This window comes from Rhincodon typus, chromosome 8 (genome assembly GCF_021869965.1).
Source record: "Rhincodon typus isolate 14 chromosome 8, sRhiTyp1.1, whole genome shotgun sequence".
Lineage (NCBI taxonomy): Eukaryota > Metazoa > Chordata > Chondrichthyes > Orectolobiformes > Rhincodontidae > Rhincodon > Rhincodon typus.
This window is the reverse complement of record NC_063339.1, coordinates 79,038,206-79,061,000: the sequence shown is the minus strand read 5'-3', so window position 1 is coordinate 79,061,000 and position 22,795 is coordinate 79,038,206. Positions and strand designations below refer to the sequence as shown.

At 46.3% G+C, this 22,795-nt stretch overlaps 1 protein-coding gene across 3 annotated transcripts in view; it reads left to right on the top strand.

Annotated features, from left to right (window-relative positions):
• The window catches only part of LOC109937842 (cysteine-rich protein 2-like), a 51,624-nt gene that overhangs the window by 18,256 nt on the left and 10,573 nt on the right, over positions 1-22,795 (top strand). For all 3 annotated transcript variants that reach the window (XM_048599770.1, XM_048599771.1, XM_048599769.1), the window contains 3 exons: positions 6,952-7,046; positions 18,431-18,488; positions 21,470-21,616. In XM_048599770.1, coding sequence (XP_048455727.1) covers positions 6,952-7,046; positions 18,431-18,488; positions 21,470-21,616 — 300 coding nt within the window. The remainder of the gene's footprint in view (positions 1-6,951; positions 7,047-18,430; positions 18,489-21,469; positions 21,617-22,795) is intronic.

Here is a 22,795-nt window from a genome sequence, read left to right as displayed (position 1 = left end):
TATACTTGGTAGAGTTTAGAAGGATAAGAGGGGGATCTAATTGAAACTTACAGAATACTGAATGGCCTGGACAGAGTGGATGTTGGGAAGATGCTTCCATTAGTAGGAGAGACTAAGACCCGAGGGCACAGCCTTAGACTAAAGGGAAGACCTTTTAGAACTGAGATAAGGAGAAACTACTTCAGCCAGAGAGCGGTGAATCTATGGAATTCACTGCCACAGAAGGCTGTGGAGGCCAGGTCATTGAGTATATTTAAGACAGAGATAGATAGGTTCTTGATTGTCAAGGGGATCAAGGATTACGGGGAGAAAGCAGGAGAATGGGGTTGAGGAGCTTATCAGCCATGATTGAATGGCGGAGCAGGCTCGATGGGCTGAATGGTTTTATTTCTGCTCCTATGTCTTATGGTCTAAAAGTAGGGCCTTGGGTACAGCTGTTGAACAGAGAGAACCAGGGGTTCAGGTACATAATTCTTTGAAGTTTGAGTCACCTGTAGACAGGGCAGTTAAGAAGGCATTTGGCACGCTTGCCTTCATTGCTGAGACCAGAGGAGTTGGGAGAGCATGTTGAGGTTGTACAGGACGTTGGTGAGGCCTCTTCTGGAATATTATGTCCAGTTCTGTCTGCACTGTTATAGGAAGGATATTATTAAGCTGGAGAGGGTTCAGAGGAGATTTACCAGGATGTTGCTGGGAATGGAGGGTTTGAGTTATAAAGAGAGGCTGGATAGGCTGGGACTTTTTCACTGGACAGTAAGAGGTTGAGGGGGTGACCTTACAGAGGTTTATAAAATCATGAGGGGCATGGATAAGGTGAATATCAAAGGTCTTTTCCCTTGAGTGGGGCAGTTCAAAACTAGGGGGCATAGTTTTAAGCTGAGAGCAGGTTTACAAGGGACCATGGGGCAAATTTTTTTTTTTTCAAAACACGGTGGTTCATATGTGTAATGAACTTCCAGAGGAAGCAGGTAAAATAGCGACATTTAAAACACATTTGGACAGGTTCATGAATAGGAAAGGTTTCGAGGGATATGGGCTAAACACAGGCAAATAGGCCTAGTTCAGTTTAGGAAACCTGGTTGGCATGGGCGAGTTGGGCCGAAGGGCCTGTTTCCGTGCTGTATGACTTTATGACTGTATCCAGTCTGTCTGTGTTGGGTCTTTGCCAATGTGCTGGACCACAATCAGCCAACACAGTGAATCAACGTGAAACAAATACAAATAAATTGTTGTTTCACTTGAGTGGAATGCTGTGGTGATTGGAGGAGGAATTAACATTGCATTCCTTGCTCTAGGTCTAGGAAGACATTGTGGCCAGACCGGGAGGTGTTGGTGGGGACGGGGGAGTAACTGTGGAGTGGATTAGCATGTCACAGAGAGGAAATGGCCTCTTCAGGATGTTGCAAGGGAAGGAACATTGTGCCAGAGAAGGCAAAAATGGCAGAAGATCGACTATGGAAACTGCAGGAAGTGAGGATAAGGGGAACCCTGTCAGGAGAGGAGAGGAAGGGAGGGGGAGAAAGGTGGGAATGGAATGGGAGACAATCCTTCATTAACACTAAAGGAAGATGTATCAGGATAGTTAGGTAGAGACATCATCGTCTTACCACGCCATGGGGCTGCTCTGTCTCATTACAGAGATGCCTGGTGGTGTTTTAACCTGAGGGTCCCATGTCTGAGGTGAGGGGAGAGGTTGAGAAGGAGAGTCCTTCATGGTAACCTCAGCCACTGTGGGAATTGAACCCATCCTGTTGGTGTCGCTGTGCATCATGAATCAGTAATTTGGCTAACTGAGTGAAGTCTGAACAAAGGTGATGGCGGTATAGAAGTTGGGAGAAAGGAGTCCTTTTACAAAGTGGCGTGTGAGAAAGTGCAGCTGAGGTAGCTGTGGGTCTCAGTGGGTTCGGGGTAACGATTTCCCGATCGACCATTCCCAGAGATGGAAGGGGTTCGGAGAGATGGACCAGGTGAGGGTGAGAGCATAGTGGAGATTGGAAACCATGTGGTGGTCATTGTTCCTGCCCAGGCAAGAGGCCAAAGAGTCGGATTGAACTAGTTAATAGAATCCTTACAGTGTGGAAGCAGGCCATTTGGCCCATCGAGCCCACACTGACCCTCTGAAGAACATCCCACCCAGACCCAACCCCCTACCCTATCCCTATAATGCAACATTTTCCGTGGCTAATGGCTAACCCTACGTATCCCTGAACACTACGGGCAATTTAGCGTGTCGAATCCACCTAGCCTGCGCATCTTTGGACTGTGGGAGGAAACCGGAGCACCCGGAAGAAACCCACGCAGACACTGGGAGAATGTGCAAACTCCACACAGACAGTCGCCCGAGGGTGGAACCGAACCCGGGTCCCTGGCGCTTTGAGGCAGCAGTGGGTCATTGTGCTGACCATGTCATCAGTGTGCTCGAAGTGAGGTGAGAGAGAGAGAGAGAGTAAGTCTGGAACAAGGCATGGTCCACAAGCTCATTCACCTGTTTCTCCCCCCACCCACCCCCAATCTGGGGGCCCATAACAACACCTTGTACTGGGACAATGGTAGGGGGGGGGTGGGGCTGGGGCTGGTGAAGTTGATGAATGTGAGAGATTGCTGGGAAATAGGGACCGGTGGGAGCTCGGAGGCATGAGAGATGTGGAGAGCTCTCACCCTGTCGTGGCTGGGTTGTAGAGGGGCTAGATATGCAAGATGAAGAGGAAATGGTTAGGACCAAGGAGGTCGTGCAAGGTCACAATGTAGGTGAGCCAGCAGTGGAAAAGTAAAATGTCAAGGGGAAAGGAAATCAGCTCAGTAAGAGGCGGAAACCATGGATTTATCATGGATCTATCTGGATAAGGAAGCAGAAGAGGGACTTTTCACAACTTTGGGATAGTCTGGAGTTTTACTGCCAGTCAGGCCTGCAAGAGAGAGTCAGAGGTGACAGCACTTAGTATCACGCAGTCCAGCTGAATGGTCTGAGGATATAGGTTCAAACCTCACCATGGCCACTTATGAAAGGTGAAAATTCCAGGAGTGAACTCAGGATTTGAAAGCTGGTCTCCATGACGGCGATCATACACAGCTCTAAGTGCTGGTTGTCTCGAGATATGATAACGACCCGATAATCTGTTTTTGTGATGTTGGTTTGGGGGATAAATACGAGTCAAGTCACCGGGGATAATCTCTCCCCCCTCTGCCTCTTACTCTTCGCAATAATGTCACGGCATTCTGTACACGTCCCTAAGAGAGCGATCAGGCAGGACTTTGGCTTAATGTCTCGTCTGTTTTCCGGGCACGACGCAAGTGCCTTCAGGAAGCAAATCCTGCAGGATATGGTGGGATTGCGAATTCCGCTGGGATCAATTAAGCAGGACCTGGGGAGTGAAAGATGCTTCCTCTGAGATGGAGCTGAGAGAGTTTCTGCAAGCTGGCAGGAGATGCCTGTTTATACAATCATTTAGCTTTGGAACACTTTAAGGGATGGTTTAATGGTGGGGAGGGGGATAGCATTTCTGATTAATCCTTCAGTTTATATGATGGTAACGGGGAGCCTGATTCTAATCTCTCAGGGAGCAACCTATTAAGGGACCCTTGTTTTTTGTTATGTACGTAAATGATACAGATGAAAATGTGGAGGGAATGTTAAGCAAATATGAAGACGACGCCAAGATTGGTACAGTGGTTAATAGCGAAGGAGATGGTTGTAGGTTACAGGAAGACGTGGTTGGGTTGATCAGATGGGCAGACCAGTGGCAGATGACAAAGGCAATCACTTTGGAAGAAGAAACAAGATAAGAGAGTATTTAGTGAATGGCAGGATACAGGGTAGCTTAGAGGAACAGAGGGATCTTGAGGTAATTATTCACAGAGCCCTGAAGTTGGCAGAGCAAGTGAATAGGATAAAGGTGGCATGTGAGAAACTTGCCTTCATCAGTCATGGCATAGTGTATAAGAGCAAGGAGATAACGCTGGAGTTGTACAGAGCCACAGCTGGAGTACTGTATGCAGTTCTGGTCACCTCATCACAGGATGTGATATCACTAGAAGGGGTATAGGTGAGGTTGACCAGAATGTTGCCTGAGATGGAGAAATTGAGCTATAAGGAGAGACTAGATAGACTTGGATTGTTTTCTTTTAGAGCGGTCAAGACCTGAGGTGGAGGGACATGACTGAGGTGTATAAGATTGAGGGCTATGGACAGGGTGAATAGAGAGTAGCTGTTCCCCTTAGCTGAGGGAGTCAATCATGAGAGGACACAGTTTTAGAGTAAGGGACAGGAGATTCAGAGGGGATTTGAGGAAAAAAACTTCCACTCAGCACCTGGTTCGAATCTGGAATGCACTGCCTGGGAAGATGGTCAAGGCCAGATATCTTTCAACCTTTCAAAAAAAAATTTTTTTTTAAACAAATATCATAACATTCAAGGATATGGGACAAGTGCAGGAAATTGGGATTTGTACACTTTTAGTGGTAGTCATTGTCGGCGATGGGCTGAAGGGCCTTTTCTGCGCTGTATGAATAGGTGAACATTATCATCCATGCTTTGGCCCTCTGAGCCATTGATAATCATCTCATATGCTTTTGGTGACCAGCAAGATTGATCCAAGCTGGAATTTGATGTCAATCCTGCTCCAGGTCAACTTGGAATGTTGTCCAGTGGAAGTGTGAGAACTGACCTTTGCTTTTTCGTTCCCCCCTCGCCCCAGGCCTGGAATCCAGAACAAGCATAGGCGTTAGAGACAGGGAAAGCCATCTTTGCATTTATATAGAGTCTTTCTCGACCTCAGGATATATCTCATCTGTTCGCCACCAATGAAATCCTTTCGCTGTGATGTCGCCACAGTGTTGCAGCCAATCAGCACCCAGCGAACTCACTCATGCAGCAAGTGAAAATAACCCGAGAGTCTGGCTTCTAGAGCATACTGTTAGCTCTGCTTTGAAGCAGTGCCATCAGATCTTCAATGTCCATCCTTTTAAGGAAAAACATACTTTGTGTTTGCTTTACTTTTACTCTTTTTTTTCATGGGATGTGGGAATCATGGGCAAGATCAAAATGTACCTAATTGCCCATGAACTGAGGGGATTGCTTTCCTCAGCCATTTCAGAGGGTCTGGAGTCACACGTAGGCCAGTGTAGTCTTAAGAATTTCTGCATCTTGGTAGAAAATAGGAGCAGGAGTAGGCTATTCGGCCCCTCGAGCTTGCTCCCCCCCATTACAATCATGGTTGATCATCCGATTCAGTCCCGTGTCCACCTTCTCTCCATACGCTTTGATCCCTTTAGCCCGAAGCGCTATATCTGACTCCTGTTCCGAAAGATTGAAGTTAAACAATGAAAAGGTTAATCTTCAATCCAGTGCCAAGGTCAGATTACAAGCCTGAGGGAAGTTGAATTGCAATATGTCACTCTGAAGATTGACTCCCAAGAGGGAATGCTTTCCAATGTAGTAATAATCAACTGTTCATATATAATTGTGGCTTCATCAATTCTGCTTAGGTATTTGTAGAGCAAAATTTTTTTTAGCATTGTGCTCCTAAGGATTCAGAGTTCTTCATGCTATAAAATTGAACAGGCCAATATTAAGGCAATGCAAATAACACAGAAAATGATTTAATGTTAGTAGATTGAGCCAGCTATTTGAATTAAGTGACACTAAAATAAGACCGGACTATATTCACCGTAGCTCAGTAATATTAGTCATTGATTGGAGAGAGAGAGAGATCAGACGTTTGTTGTCCCAACCTCCCACTGATTCCGGATGTTTTGAATTTCTAATAATTTACAGACTGGGTCATGTGGCATTGCCTGTGGGGAGAAAAGGATTCCAAAAGGACATCTCACCTCCCTCTGTGCCTGTTTTGCACAGTTGCTAGCACCTTTCTTGCTTCTGGTAGGTAGCTTGTGGGTTCAAATCCCACATTGTCCGCAGTGCAGTGCAGTGCCACAGCTGTCGGAGACGTCCTTCATACGAGACACAGAACGGAGACCCCAACGTGGAAGGAGAAGATCCCATTGCAGTAAGAAGGGCAGGAGGCTGTGCTGTCTAAATATTTGATTTGATTTATTATTGCCACGTGCCTGCAGTACAGGCGTCCCATACAAACTGCGTTAGGGGAAGAGAACAGAGCAAGGAATGCAATGTTAGAGCTGCAGGGAAGGCACACAAAGAGAGAGATCAACATTAAATTTAAAATTTGAGAGGTCCATTCAGAAATCTAATAACTGCAGGGAAGAAGCTGTTCTTGAATCTGTTGGTAAGCATGTATAAACCTTTGTATCTTCTGCCCAATGGAAGAGATTATAACCGGGGTGGGGGGTGGGGGGGGGAGGTCTTTGATGATGTTGGCTGCTTTCCTGAGGCGGGGAGAGGTATAGATGCAGTCAATGGCTGGAAGGTTGGCTTGTGTGATGGGCTGGGCTGTGTTCACAATTCTCTAGTTTCTTGCGGTCCTTGGACGGAGCAGTTGCCAAATATCCTGGCCAGACATCATCTGTTAACGCCACGATCTGGTGACTGCTGTCTTGCTTTTAAGTTGAGAGTTTGCTGTACACTTATTGGCTATCTTGTTACTTGCCTTCAGCAGGACCAAAAGATGTATTGAAAGTATTCCATTGGCCACAGAACCATTTGGGACAACCCAAAGTTGCTAAAGGTGCTATGTCAATGCAGGTCATTTTTTTAAATTTTTGTTGAGATTGGCTGGCTGGGGAATAGGATTCCGGCTCCTTTTTGTGAAAATGTAAGAGGGCACAGAGGGGGAGAGAAAAAGATAGGGGCGAGGGATTCAGACACGGCTCACGATGTGGTCAGACTGCTTTGTTCTGGGAGACTCCCTCCACTTTCTATTCCGTTTCTGAGCCGAGCCGAGCAGAGAGAGAGTGAGGTCGTGTTCTCAACGTGTGCGTTCCCAGCGATCGGGTGAAGACTCTGACTGACTGATCTACCGATTGCTCTTGTTTCAGCTGAGAAAGTGACCTCTCTGGGAAGGGACTGGCACAAGTTCTGCCTGAAATGCGAGCGCTGCAACAAGATCCTGTCGCCGGGGAGTCACGCCTCGGTGAGTACCGGGCTGCGGAGAGTTCCCAGCTCCGCACGCTGTCAGCGGCACTTCGACCACAATAGGCATATCCTCCACAGCCAGTTATCACTGAATGCGCTCCTAGGACCGTGGGCCCAAAATGGTGCACCTGGTACGGTGTATGCCCTGCACTGGGGCACTGGGTATGGCGTATACCCTTCCTGGGGCATGGGGTACAGCATATACTCTAAACAGGGCATGTCATACATACATAGAACAGGACACAGCCCACCCATGTACCTGGCATGGTACACAGGATATTGTGTACAGCAAATAAACACAATGCGGTACACAAGGCAACCACACAGACCTCATCAATACGTTGAGTGCAGAGAAATATGAGGCAATTGATTATAGTCGGGAGAGCTTTGAGCAACCACCTTAAAACGAAGTTACGATTGTGAAGAGGGTACAGGAGCAGAGAAACCCAAGTGTGCCTGCGCACAAACCATCAAAGGTGGTCAGGGCAGAGTGAGAGCGCGGTTAATAAAGCAGGCGGTGTGCTCAGTTTTATTCACGGGTGCGTATGATACTGGAGCAAGCACGGCCTGGCCATTCTGTAGGAAACAGCGACCCTCCCTCAGCTGGAGTTTCACAGCCAAACTTTAGGAAGGACTTGAGGAGAGAGTGTGGAAAAGATCCACAAGACTGGTTTCAGGGATGTGGAATCTATTGAAGAGGTTGGATTGTTCTTCTCCCAGAGGAGTGGGTTGTTCCAGTGATCTGTTTGAGCTGTTCAAAACCAGGAGGGTTCTGGACACTGGAGTAGACAGGGAGAAACTGTTCCCATTTGATGGGAGGGTTAAGAACAAGAGGGGCACTGATATAAAGGAATTGGTGAAAGAAGCATTGGCTCCACGAGGGAAAAATACACGCGCAGCGAGTGGTTAGGATCTGAAACACACTGTCTGAGAGTGTATTGGAACCAGGAGCAATCGGGCAGTTTGATCAGTATTGGGCAGGGCAGTATTTTTAGAGCCATGGAAACCACAACATGGGGCGACGTTATTGGCTGTTAGAGAGCTAGCACCTATTGGTTGGGTTGAATCCTCTCTTTCTGTGTTATAACTGTTCTATCACATCATGTCAGTCTTCCTCTCCTGATAACTGGCAAATGGTTTACCATCAGGATGGAACATTGTTCAGCTCTGCTCATCTCATACAATCCCTACAGTGTGGAAACAGGCCCTTCGGCCCAACAAATCCACACCGACCCTCCAAGCATCCCACCCAGACCCATCCCCCTATAACCCACCTAATCTACACCTCCCTGAACACTACGGGCAATTTAGCGTGGCCAATCCACCTAACCTGCACATCTTTTGGACTGAGAGAGGAAACCGGAGCACCCGGAGGAAACCCACGCAGACACGGGGAGAATGCGCAAACTCTGCACAGACAGTTGCCCGAGGGTGGAATCGAACCCGGGTCTCTGATGCTGTGAGGCAGCAGTGCTAACCAGTGAGCGCTACTGTAATGTCCCCACTTGCACATCCCTGAGTCAGGCCAGGCTGTGAAACCCGCGTGCGCACACAGACGCGCACACAGACACGCACACAGACACACGCGCACACACAGCTTGCCAGATGTGTGACTGATATTTGCAGCAGTAACCATCCTCACTGAGGAGAAGTGAGCAGGCTGCTGTACCTACTGGGACTAGCCTGTCGAGAGGGAAAGGCTCCATATGCAGTGACTACACCCTACCCACATCCCCGTGTTTCTTTGGGAAATGGTGAAAGTGTAGTTTGGAACCTGCTGTTTCCATGACTTTGTTAAAATGGCTTGAATTAGCCAGTGGTAGGATCACAGAGCTGTGCAAACGTGAGGGTAGAATTGTGGCTTCAGAGTAAGGGAGCTGGTTGCAAATGTGGTGTGTGTGTGTGCGTGTGCATTGGTGTTGTCTGTGTGAGTGAATGAATGTGTATATGTAACTGTGTGTGTCTGTGTCTGTGTATACGTGCATCTCTGTGCGAGTACAAGTACCTGTGTATGCGAGCGAGCAGGGATATTGTTGTATCGTGATCCAAGCTGCAAAAACTTACACCAAGCACCCAAGGGGACTAATGGAATAATAGATTGCTGCCAATTTTGTGGTTAAAAATACACACAAATGATCGCACAACAGTTCAGCTCAGAGAGGTAGCATTTGGACCGTGATACTGAAGCCAGCTCTTCGATACAGCTATCCAACTCCCCTCTCTCCCTTGCTGTTTCTCTAGCCCCCGACAAATGTTCCTCCTCTTCCGGTATTTACTCAATCCCCATTTTGTTTATTTGGAAATTACAATTGTGTCTGCGTTAGTCAGGGGAATAAGAGATCACAACTGCTCATTGTGTGTGGGATGGCTAGAAAGATCCATCTCACCTCTGGCCCTTTTCACAATCATCTGTAACAATTCATTCTTCAATATACTGTCAAAATTACTTTGAAGAATTCAGAATGTTCCATGGTTACGGTCCAGCAAAAGTTTCCTTGCAGTGAAATTGTTTTTTATTTGGGCCTGGTTTGTGGATGGATCTTCATAATTCTCTACTGCAGAGAGCTGTGCATGCTTACTCATTGGGAATATTCAAAATAGAAAGTGGTAGATTTGCAGAAATATAAAAGAATTCTATTATTTGTTCACAGGATGTAGGCCTCACTGACTGGGCCCAGCATTTATTGCCAAACCCTAGTTGTTGAGAGGGCCGTTGAGAGTCAGTTGCACTGCTGAGGGTCTGGAGTGACATGTAGGTCAGACCAACTAAGGACATTAGTGAACCATATGGGCTTTTTAATGACAATCATTACTTAGTTGCTACTTTTTGAAAGGCCAATTTTTTTTTTTTTTGAAAATTGAATTCCGTTGTATTGTCATCGTTTGCTGTGGTTGGGATTTGAACCCATGTCACAGGAGCATTAGCCTGGGGTTTTGGGTTAACTAGTCCACTGTGCTATGGGAAGGATATTATTAAACTGTAGAGGGTTCAGAAAAGGATGTTGCTGGGACTGGAGGGTTTGAGTTACAGGGAGAGGCTGAATAGAGCTGGAGTGTAGGAGGTTGAGGGGTGACCGTATAGACGTTTATACAATTATAAGAGGCAGAGATAAGGTCTTTTCCTTCAAAACCTTTCATTTGAAAAACAGGACAGTTGGAGGACATTCGGCCCTTCCAGTTTGATCTTTCAATCAGTAAGTCATTGTCATATAGCATGGAAACAGGGTAGGGGAGCTCAGAACTAAAGGGTATAGGTTTAAGGTGAGCAGAGAAAGATTTAAGAGAGACCTGAGGGACAACAATTTCATGCACACGGTGGTTCATAAGTGGAACGAACTGCCAGAGGAAGTGGTAGATGCACATTACAAAATTCAAAAGCCGTTTAGACAGGTACATGGATAGAAAAGTTTAGAGGGACCTGGGCCAAATGCAGGTGGGTGGGACTAGTTTAGTTTGGGAAACTTGGTCAGCCTGGAAGAGTTGGGCCAAAGGGATCTGTTTCTGTGCTGTATGACTTTATGACTTATTGAGTGATAGATCAGGCTGAAAGGGCTGAATGGCCTCCTCTTGTCATTGATTTTTAATGAAAGACCACGAGGGCATGTGTTCAAATTACTGCCATTGGCGTAGAGCTCATATATTCAGGCACTGCAGTGGGCACCACATCTGGACCAAACAGGAGTCTCTGACAGCATCTTCTGGAAAAGCTGCTTCCGATGGACCTCCACCCAATCTCAGGCCTCTTCTCCTCCACTGTAAGCAACGTGCTTCAGCGAAACATTTAAAACAAATGCAGGGTGACGTCAACCTCGCCACAAACAAAACCCCTGAGGCATTGATTGATTTGTCTAAAGGGAGCTGGAGAAATTAGTGGGCCGAGCCATGGTCTCAGAAAGAGAGAGAGAGAGAAAGAATTTAACATGGGAGGCGTGCTCTGAGATAGAAACAACTTATTGTCTTCTCAATGGATAAAGGGAAGCAGTTTTACTGAGCTACTAATACAAAGGCCCAGTCTAAGGCCAGCAGGATTTTAAATTCAACTGAGAATTGAAACCTGGTGTTAGTGACGATAACCCATGACGCTATTGTCCGTTGTCAAAAAGAAAATCCACTGGTTCACTAACCTCCTTTAGCGAGCTGCCTCCTTAACAGTAGTGAGGAAAGAGTTCTGAAGGCCCAGTTGCCCAGGTTCAGGCCATTGCTCCTAGACTGGAGGGGAACTTGGAGTGGGAGAGGTGGGTGGGCAGGCAGCACGGTGGCTCAGTGGTTAGCACTGCTGCCTCACAGCGCCAGGGATCTGGGTTCAATTCCACCCTCGGGCGACTGTCTGTGTGGAGTTTGCACATTCTCCCCGTGTCTGCGTGGGTTTCCTCCGGGTACTCCAGTTTCCTCCCACAGTCCAAAAATGTGCAGGTGAGGTGGATTGATAATGCTAAATTGCCCATAGTGTTCAGGGGTCTGTAGATTAGCTGGGTTATAGGGGGATGGGTCTGGGTGGGATGCTCCAAGGGTCGGTGTGGACTTGTTGGGCCGAAGGGCCTGTTTCCACACTGTAGGGATTCTATGATTCTATGGTATTCTGTTCTATGTCTTGGTCCACGTAGCTGCCAGAAACAGAAGTAGAACTGGGAAAAAAGGGTTCTGTTGAGGAATTACGAGCAAAATCGGGGCTAACTTTAAAAAGCAGAACCGTAGAAGTAATCTCTGGATTACTACCTGGGCCACGTGAAAACTGGCATAGAGCAAATAAGATCAGAAGTTGTGCGTGGCTCAGAGGATTGGTGTGGGGAAAATGGGCTCCAATTCAAGGGACACTGGCATAAATACTGGGGAAAGAGACTACTGTTCCATCGGGATGGCTTATAAAATCACAAGGGGCATAGAGAAGGTGAGTAGCACAGGTCTTTTCCCCAGGGTAGGAGGGGGGAGTCCAAAACCAGAGGGCATAGCTTTAAGGTGAGAGGGGAAAGATTCAAAAGAGACCTGAGGGGCGACTTCTTTCACACCGAGGGTGATGCCTGTATGGAATGAGCTGCCAGAGAAAGTGGTGGAGGCTGGTACAGTTCCAATGTTTAAAAGACATTTGGACAGGTCCACAGGAATGGTTTAGAGGGTGAATGCAGGCAAATGGGACTAGTTCAGTTTGGGAAACCTGGTCAGCATGGATGAGTTGGGCCAAAGGGTCTATTTCCGTGCTGTATAACTCTATAAATCCTTTAACTCGGTTTGTAGTCAAGGCCTTTTAAAGCTAATTGGGGTGGGGAAAAGTGTTCAATTAAAGGGAAGCTTTTTAAAAAAAAAAAGTCCAAAGGAAATGAGAGAACAGAGGTGTAGGGTAGTGAAGAGGCAATAATCAGTATGGCAGGAACGGGTAGAAAATATACACAGAAAAGTACAACAGAAATTAGAATCAGAGAGAGGAGTAATGAGACAAAGGCCAAAGTTTTTAAGGATTTTTATCTGATTAGATGCAGCATTTGTAACAAGGCAAATGAGTTCACAGCGCAAATAGAAATAAATGAATATGATGCGATAACTAGGACAGAGATGACCAAGATGACCAAGAGTGGGAGTTCAATTTTCCAGAATGTTCAACATTCCAGAAGAATAGACAAAGTGGAGGTGGGGCAGCTCTGATAATGAAGGATGGTATCAGCGCAGTGATGAGTAGTGATTGGGTACAACAGATGGTGATGTGGAAACAGTTTGGGTGGAAATAAGGAATAGCAGTGGAAAGAAATCACGAGTAAAGTCATCACTGTAAGACAAAGTATAAGTCGGGAAATAATTGAGATGTGTAAAGAAGGCTCTGCAATTGTCATGCATGATTCAAATCTGTATATTGACTAGACCAATCAAATAGGCAAGGGCAACATGGAAGACAATTTGTAGAGTGCATCAGGGATTGTTTCTTAGGGCAGTACATTAGAGTAACCTATCTGGGAAAAGACTGTTTTTACATTTAGTAATGTGTAACGAGATAGGATTAACAAGAAATCCCGGAGCTAAGGATTCTCTAGGTCATAGTGATCACAACATGATGGAATTTCAAATTCAGTTCGAGGAAGAGTCTTAAGCCAGTGTCGTCGAATTAAATAAGCACAGTGACAGAAGGACGAAGAAAAACTTGTTTGAACTGGGCTGGGAAAATAGACGTAAGGAGAAAGTCAGTGGATGAGCCGTGGCAGGAATTTAAGCTGATGTTTCACAATGCTCAGCAAAAATGTACTTCAGTAAAAAGAAGGACTCTGAGACAAATAATGAAGAACGTTAATGGTTAAAGACTTGGTGCGGGGGGGAAGGTACAGGAGGATACACTGAGTGGGTGGTAACAGGAGGTTTGTGGGGAGTGTAAATGATGGATACCTAACAGATAGAGCAGTAGACCTGTCTGTAAGATGTCAGGTGGAATAGCCCTGTCTCTCTCGAGCTTGCTGTGCCATTCATTCCCACAACCGCCAGCTAATCTCCTACCTCCGCTCCTGTACCTAGATGCTGTGTGTGTATCTGCGACAGTGTTTCGTTAGGAAGCCGCTTGGCCCCTTTCAAAAGCGTCGTTCTAAGCTTTCTCTCTGCCTGTTCACTTTTTTCCTTTTCGTTTTAAAAATCTCCCTCCCTTGTCGGTCCTGCCCCGTCTGGTTGGTGGTGGTTCCACCCTGTGCTGAGGTAAAGTGGCTCCCTCCGATCACCCGTATTGGCGCTACCCTCAACAGCCCAGCAGCCTGTGGCCCTGCCACGTCAGCTTCCAATCTGCGTCTCCGAACGTGGTCTGCCGGCCGCGCTGCGTGAGGATTGGTTGATTGCGTCGAGAGCTGTCGCCTCCTTCTCTCGGCTGAGTTTCGCCAGTCCGCTGGCAGCTCCGTGCTCGAGATGTCCCCCCGGCTAGCTATCTCGCTGCGCCAATGATAAATGGAGTGAATCCCCAGGATCTCGGGGACGCAAGCAGCGTGGAGAGCGAGTGCCCTGCAACGGAAGGCATCCGTTTCCAATCTTAACTGTGCTATTGGTTTCGGCATTTCCTGGGCCTGACTTGCAGTGTTTCGGACGGGGGCTAATCTGTTTAACTGCAGCTGGGCCTGCAGGATAAAGCCAACAGTCGTGGGAGCAGAATTAGGCTATTCAGCCCGTCGGGTCTGCTCCACCGCTCGCGGCTGATCTGATAATCCTCAGCTCCACTTTCCTGCCTTATCCCATAACCTTGGTGAGTTGCTGCAGTGCATCTTGCAGACAGTACGCCCTGCTGCTACTGAGTGGTGGTGGAAAGAGTGGATGTGGTGCCAGTCAAGTGGGCTCCTTTGTCCTGGAGGGTGTCCAGCTTCTTGACAATGCTTTAAAGTGGCGATTAGTCACATGGCCCTCTTCTACACCTCTTTAGTTTCAATATCACAACAAGATAAGATTCAGGAGCAGCAGTAGGTCACTCAGGCCATCGATGGCCTGCTCTGCCATTTATTACACTCCTGGCCGATCTCATCTTGGACTCGACTCCGCTTTCCTGCCTGCTCCCCATAACTCTTCAACCCGTCGCTGATTAAAAATCTATCTATCTCCTCTTCAAATTTATTTGAATGTACCAGCATCCACCACACTCTGGGCAAGTGAATTTCACAGATTCACACCTCTTTGAGAGAAGTAATTCCTCCTCTTCCCTGTTTTAAATCTGCCGAGCCTTATCCTAAAATGATGACGCCTCCTTCTAAATTGCCCCACATGAGGAAACATCCTCTGCACCTCTACTTTTGCCAATCCCTTTTTGCATCTTGTACACCTCTATTAGATCCCCTCTCTAAATACCAGAGAGTGTGGGCCTCAATCTCTTCACAAGATAAAACCCCTCATCCTGAATCAATCTAGTGAACTACCTCTGAACTGCCTCCAATACGAACTACAGCCTTCGCCAAGTAAGGACACTGTCTTCAACCAGCTGAAGGGACCAAACCCCACAGTTTGGACTAAGGTCTACCCAAGGTCTTGTGCAAAGATGCAATGGAGTTTAATTTGGACAAATGCGAGGTATTGCATTTTGGTAAAACAAACAAGGACAGGACTTATATGATTAAGAGTAGTGCCTTGTGCAGTGTGGTAGAACAGAGAGGCCTAGGGGTTCAGGCACATAATTCTTTGAAGTTTGCGTCACATACAGACAGGGTGGTTAAGGAGGCATTTAGCATGCTTCCCTTGATTGTTCAGACCTTTGAGTACAGGAGTTGAGACATCATGTTGAGGTTGTACAGTACGTTGGTGAGGCCTCTTCTGGAATACTGTGTTCAGTTCTGGGCATAATGTTGTAGGAGGGATATTATTAAGCCGGAGAGGGTTCAGAAAAGATTTACCAGGATGTTGCCAGGTATGGAAGGTTTGAGTTTAAAGAAAGGCTGGATAGGCTGGGACTTCTTTCACTGGAGCTTAGGAAATTAGGGGTGATCTCATAGAAGTTTATAAAATCATGAGGGGTATAGATAAGGTGAATAGCGGGTGTATTCCCAAGGGTGGAGAATTTCAAGACTAGGGAGTGCATTTTTAGGGTGAGAAAGATTTTAAAAAAGACGAGGGACACCTTTTTTTTTTTAGCCAGAGTGGTTTGTATGTAGAATGAACTTCTAGAGGAAGTGGAGGATAGGGGTACAGTTACAACATTTAAAAGTCACTTGGATAAAGACATGAATAGGAAAGGTTTGGAGGGATATGGGCCAGGAGCAGGCAGGTGTGAACGGTTTTGTTTGGGATTATGGTCAGCATGGACTGGTTGGACCGAAGGGTCTGTTTCTGTGCTCTATGACTCTATGAAATGGCATTCTTAAAGTCTCCAGCACAGCTGTAATAGCTGGGGAGGCGATGGCCTAGTGGTGTTATCACTGTGCTATTAATCCAGGGACACAGACCATATTTTGGGGAACTGGGTTCAAGTCTTCCTGTGGCTGATGTTGGAATTTGAATTCAACTTTTTAAAAGTTGGAATTAAGAGTCTGATGATGACTGTGAAGCTCCCAGCAGTTAGTGATGGGCAAAAAAAATGCCAATCCAGCTGATGGTGCCCACATTCCTATGAATGAATTAAAACAAAGAAAAAAAAACACAAGGAATCTAATGGGTGAAAGGGATAGTATTGACAGCTGCAAACAATAAAATGGAAAAAAGATTAAAGGGGCTAAACATTTTATAAGTGTCCGCACCGCAGAGTTGGTGATAATGTGTGACTAAGTGACTCCAGAAATTATTGTCATGGTTGGATGGTCAACACAGTTGTACGATAATCCTCGGGCAATTTCACAGGCATTTACTCTGTCCGTTTTTAATTGGGTCACACCACACATAAAAACACGGCACATGAGGGAATGTAGTCTCTACTTCATATCCCACCAACTGTTGTTTCAAAGTTACAGTCTATAGAGAAGCAGATGGGTCTGCTGTATCCTGTACCCAGGAGCGTTGGTTTTACTCATGGGAGCAAAGAGTACAAAAGCAAGGAAATTGTGTTAATCCTTCATAAATCACCAGTTACGTCTCAGAGGGAGGGTTCAGGGTAACTGTACTTTAGGAAGGATGTTGAGAGGTTTACCGGAACGTAAACATTCCTAAAAGGAGGCGTAAAGTTGAAGCTTTTGGTCATGCCCTCATCAGGATGCAAATGCAGGAAAGGAAATTTAGAAAGGATTTATCAATATAGCACAAGAAGAGAGCGCTTTGGATATAGCTATGGTAACATCTTGACCAAACAGAATGCACTTGCGTGGTTTGAATTCAGACCATTAGCTACGACCGTTATCTCCATGACAACCAGAATCCAGCGATGCATCATTGGTTCTTTCTTTTCTGGATTTGGTTTTCTTGTATTTGGATCCTGACAAAAAGTTTTGACTTCACATCTCCTTTCCTGGCGCAAAAAGATTTGCGAGGATGAGAGGGGGAGTAGAGAAGAGTTGCATTTGAGTAGCACCAGAGCAGCCAGGAATGTTATCCTCGGAGTGAAAATAATCATGGCAGATTCGATGGAGCCAGTCCAAAATTGGAGGCTCCTCGAAACAGACCGAACAAGAGGAAGCTGTGTCCTCTAGCAGGAGGTTTGATAACCTGAGGCTACGGGTTTAAGATAATTGGTAAACCAACCCAAGGTGAAGGAGAAGAATCTTTTTTTTATAAAACACAAATCATCCTCCTTTGCATGCATCCAGTTGTGATCTGGAATGGACATTGCTGGCAATAACTTTTAAAAGGGGATTAGAGTCATGGAGTTGTACAGCACAGAAACAGACCCTTTGGTCCAACTCAACCAGATATCCCATATTCCTTTAAACCCTTCTTATTCATATACCCATCCAGATGCCTTTTAAATGTTGCAATTGTACCAGCCTCCACCACTTCCTCTGGCAGCTCATTCCATACAGGCATCACCCTCTGCGTGAAAAAGTAGCCCCTTGAATCCTTTTTAAATCTTTTTTCCTCTCACTTTAAACCTATGCCCTCTAGTTTTGGATTCCCCTACCCTGGGGAAAAGACCTTGTCTATTCACCCTACCCATGCCCCTCATAATTCGATAAACCTCTATAATGTCACCCCTGCAGCCTCCAATGCTCCAGGGAAAATAGCCCCAGCCTATTGAGCCTCTCCCTACAGCTCAAACCCTCCAACCCTAGCTACATCCTTGTAAATCTTTGCTGAACTCTTTGGAATTTAACAACATCTTTCCTATAGCAGGGAGACCAGAACTGAATGCAGTTTTCCAAAAGTGGCCTAACGAATGTACAGCCGCAACATGTCCTCCCAACTCCTATACTCAGTGGACTGACTATTGAAGGCAAGTGTACCAAACACAGCCTTTGCCCTGACTACTCCACCTTCAGGGAACTATGAACCTGCACTCCAAGGTCTCTTTGTTTGGCAACACTTGCCAGTATCTTTACCGTTAAGTGTATAAGATTCAAGAAATAGTCGGACAAAGGAGAGGGCTAGGAAAAAAAAGTAACCAGGAGAGAGATCTTGCCAAACGACGGTCTGGAAAGGCCTGTGAGCCTCTAAAATTGCTGCATTTGAAGGTATTTTAGGGGAAGTGTTTGGAAATTTGAGACTTCTTGCAAACTTCTGAAGTTGCTGTTTGCTGTAGAGGAGTTTCTGATGGGGGTTGGGGGAGATTTAACCCTGTCACTGGGATGTGTAACAGGTACATGATCAATGCCAAAACTGAAACACTGGATGATGTTAATGTAGTCCTGCCAGGCTGTGCACTGGTCAAATGCTTACTGCCTAAATTTCTTGCATTTACACCACAGACAGGTTTATTTTGTCTTTCGCCAAATTTATTGGAGTTTTCTACAATGCGAGTAAGTCTTATTTAGTTTGTATGATGTGGCACTAACTGTGTGTCTCTCTCTTCCTGTTCCACAGCATGACGATAAACCATACTGCCACAAACCCTGCTACGCCACACTGTTTGGCCCTAAAGGTGAGAGTGAATGCATTCTCCTAGAAGCCAGGTAAAGCTTAGCAGGAGACCTAAAGCACTAAAGACTAGATAAGACAAAGAGAGGTCCTCTGGACTTGATGAGATGCATCAGGATATCCAAGGAAATAGCAACAGAATTAGTGAATGCAACTTCCAAGACTCCTTAGATTCTGAAAAAAATCCCGAAAGAATGGAAAACTATCCCTTATTTAACAAGTGAAGGGGACAAAAAAAAACCCACAGGTAACTATAGGCCAGTTAGCTTAAACATGTGTTATTGGGGAAATGTTAGAGTCTATTACAAAGAATGTAAGAGCAGAGCATTTAGAAATGCATAATATGATCAAGTAGACTCAGCATGGTTTCATGAAGGGGAAAACATGCCTGATGATTTTTTTTTTAGTATTCTTTAAGGAGGTAAAAAGCAGGATAGATAAGGGGGAAGCAGTGGATGTAATATGTTTGGATTTTCATAAGGCATCACACATTGGGCTACTTCATAAAACAAGAGCCCATGGTTTTGGAGGTAATATATTGGCATGGACAGATGTTAACTGATAGAAGACAGAGAGTTGGGACGAAAGGGGGCATTTTCAGGATGGAAACCTGTAGCTAGTGAAGTTCCACAAGGAAGAATGCTGGGCCAATGTTATTTACAACACACGTTAATGACTTGAATGAGGTAAGTGAATGTTGTAAAGCCAAGTTATAGTCTACAGCTGGATATAGGCAGGTTAAGTAAGTGGGTAAAGCCTTGACAGTTGGAATATAATGTGGGAAAAATGTGAGGTTTTGCACTTTGGCAGGAAGAGCAGAGGGGCTGAGTATCATTTCAATGGAGAAAGACTCCAGAAAGCTACAGAACAGAGGAATGTGGGCTCTTCGTGCATGAATCAAAAAAAGCTAGTATCCAAGTTTAGTGGGTAACAGGAACCAAATGGAATGTTGGTCTTGGAATAGAGTATAAAAGTTGGGGGGGGTTTTGCTAAAACTACACAGACACTAGTCAGACCCCCAACTGGAATACTGTGAAGAGTTTTGGGCCCCTTTATCCAAGGAAAGATACACTGGCATTGGAGGCAGCTGAGAGAAGGTTCACTCAGCTGATGCTGGGTATGGAGGGACTATCTTATGAGGAGAGGTTGACCAGGTTGGCCCTGTACTTATTGAAGTTTAGAAGAATAAGAGACAACCTTACTGAATTTTTTTCTCTCCGATGGATAGTGAATCTGGAATTCTTTGCCACACAGGGCTGTTGAGACTAGGTCATTAAGTATATTCAAGATTGAGAGAGACAGATCTTTAATCAGTCAGGGAATGTGGGGAAAAGCAGGACAGTGGAGTTGAGGGTTATCAGATCACCCATGATCACAACGAATGGCAGAGCAGCCTCGATGGGCTGAACGGCCTAATTCTGCTCCTACGTCTGATGGTGGTAAAACAAAAATCTGTGAGCCTCGGTGCTGAGAGCTCCAGTTGACCCCGGCACCTGGTGGGAGAGCATTCCTGATTTCCGCTTTGCTTCGTGCGAGGTTTCTCTTCCCAAGGCAGGGTTACTAACTCCCCAGCAATGGCCTGGAATCTCCGAGATGTGACGCTCAGTCTGTGGGACTCTGCCGAGTGCCAACTCTGAAGAGAGGGGAGGCGATGGCCTAGTGGTATTATTGCTGGACAGTTAATCTGAGACTCTGACCCGGGTTCAAATCCTGCCACGGCAGATGGTGGAATTTGAATTTCAATAAATATCTGGAATTAAGAGTCTAATGATGGCCATGAATCCATTGTCAATTGTTGGGAAAAACCCATCTGGTTCACTAATATCCTTTGGGGAAGGAAGCTGCCATCCTTACCTGGTCTGGCCTACATGTGACTCCAGACCCACAGCAATGTGGTTGACTCTTAACTGCCCTCTGGGCAGTTAGGGATGGGCAATAAATGTGCCTAACCGGCATAGTGAATTAATAAAAAAAAATCACAGGAGCATCAAGAAGCAAAAAATGACCGTTTTATTTGGTTGTATTTCTTCGAGTGTTTCTCTTTATTGGATATGAATGGGGATCGGGGGGAAGCACAGATTGAGAGTCAAGCAACATTCAACTGGGTCATGAGGCTTTTTTTTTAGCTTTTCCACTTGGTTTCTTGGGAGGGGGCGGAGCCTGGGGGGCAAGGCATGTGACCAGAACCTCCATGAACCTCCATCCTGACACCGTCCATAAATGGTCTGCCTCCAGTTCATATTGTTTGGGACTCTCCCGCCAGAGGGAATGCTCTGTCTACTCTCATCAAATGGGTTTATGTTTGAAATACCTGGACCATAGATTCATACAACGTGGAAACAGACCCTTCGGCCCATCATGTCTGTGCCAACCAGGTTTTCCAAACTAAACTAGTCCCATTTACCATCAATTGGCTCACATTCCTCTAAACCTTTCCTATCAATGTACCTGTACCTATGTCTTTTAAATGTTGTAACTCTACCTCCATCTACCACTTCCTCTGGCAGCTCATTCCATACACGCACCACCCTCTGTGTGAAAACGTTGCCCCTCAGGTCCCTTTTCAATCTTTCCCCTCTTGCCTTAAACCAATACTCTCTGATTCTGGACTCCCCTACCCTGGGGAAAAGACCTTTGCTATTCATCCTATCCATGCCTCTCATGACGTTATAAAGCTCAATAAGGTCACCCCTTTATACTCCTGCGCTCCAGGGGAAGAAGTCACAGCTTATCCAGAATCTGATCATAACTCAAACACTTCAGGTCTGATAATCTTCCAAACTGTGAGCCCATTTCATGGTTCTTTGAGGGGAAAGGGGATATAGTTGACAGCAACGTTTGTGCGTGTTATGTGGAGATTGGTCTGCCACAGAAAGAAATCGAGGCCAAAATGTTGAATGTTTTCAAGAAGGACTGTACTTTACATTTCAATGTGATTTCACTCCCGCTGCCTCACACTTTCTTGCTCCTACCTCTTGTTTTCAGGTGTGAACATCGGAGGATTCGGCTCCTACGTCTACGACCAGCCCCCACCAGCCTCCAACGCCCCGCCCCCGAGCGTGGCCCCCGAGAGTCAAGCTCCCAAGGCAGTTGCTCCGAAAACCGCAGCCCCTCCCAAGGGCCCCAGCAAAGGTAAGAGGTTCAAGGCCTCTGGGCCCTGGTGTGCGGCCTGGTACTCCCCAACTCGGCCCGAGGCAGCGTGGCCTGGTACTCCCGGCTCGGCCCGAGGGAGTGCTGTGCTGTTGAAGGGACATTTTTTCAGATAAGAAGTAACGCTGAGTGCCCTCGTAGACACACCACATGGCATTGTTTAAGGTAGTGGGTGAGCTGTCTGTGAGCTCCTGGCTCACAACAGTACCAAGGCTGATGAAGGCTTGAGTCAATCTCTGTCATCCCATCTCATGCGCTCTCTCTCTCGCGCTTCCCCTTCCCCCATCCCCCCTCCCACCTCAACTCTCTCTCACCCTCTCCTCCCCTTTCCTCACCCCTCCCCCCGTCTCTCTCACCCTTTCCTCCTCCCCCCATCTCTCCTGCCTCTCCTTCTTCACCTCCCCACCCCGGTCTCTCTCGCCCTCTCCTTCCTCACCGCCCCCCACCGATATCTCTCTCTCTCTCTCTCTCTCTCTCCCTCCTTCCATTCAGCAGGTGGCTCAGTGTTGCCAGTGTTTGAGCCTGTCCTCCTTGATTGCCAGCTTCTTGTGTAACCCGACCAGTCGCCTGTGTTTTCATCTCAGTGACTCCATTGTGAATCATGAATGCTGCAAAAGTCCAGTTACATACTCGAGGGCACAGCAATCCTCGGGGCCTCCTCATTGTCTCCACATCCCTTTGTTTCCACGATTGGCTTTATGCTCAGAATCTGTGAGTTGCTGTAGAAACCCCAGGATGGTGATGAAGCATGTATCACGCAGGGGAAAAACTGCAGTTCACGGTAGTAGGGAGTCAGCAGTTATATCAGACAGGGGCGTATAGGGGTTATGTTACTAAACAAGAAATCTGGACACACTTCCCCCAGTCCTACTTACCTCAGATCCTACTGCAGCTTGAGATGGAAACACCAGCTGTTCCTTAATTGTTGTGAAAATGGTTTTGCTCGTGCTCTAGGGAAGGAAATCTGCCATCCTCAACTGTGCCTGTGTGTGTGAGAGATAGAGAATGGATGGCACGTATGAAGTGATTGTTAGAAGGGTTAGGGGGAGTTTGAATAAACTATATTTGATTCATTATTGTCACAGTGAAAAGTATTGTTTTACATGCTATCCAGGTAAATCATACCTTGTGTAAGTACGTCAGGGTAATAGAACAGAATAT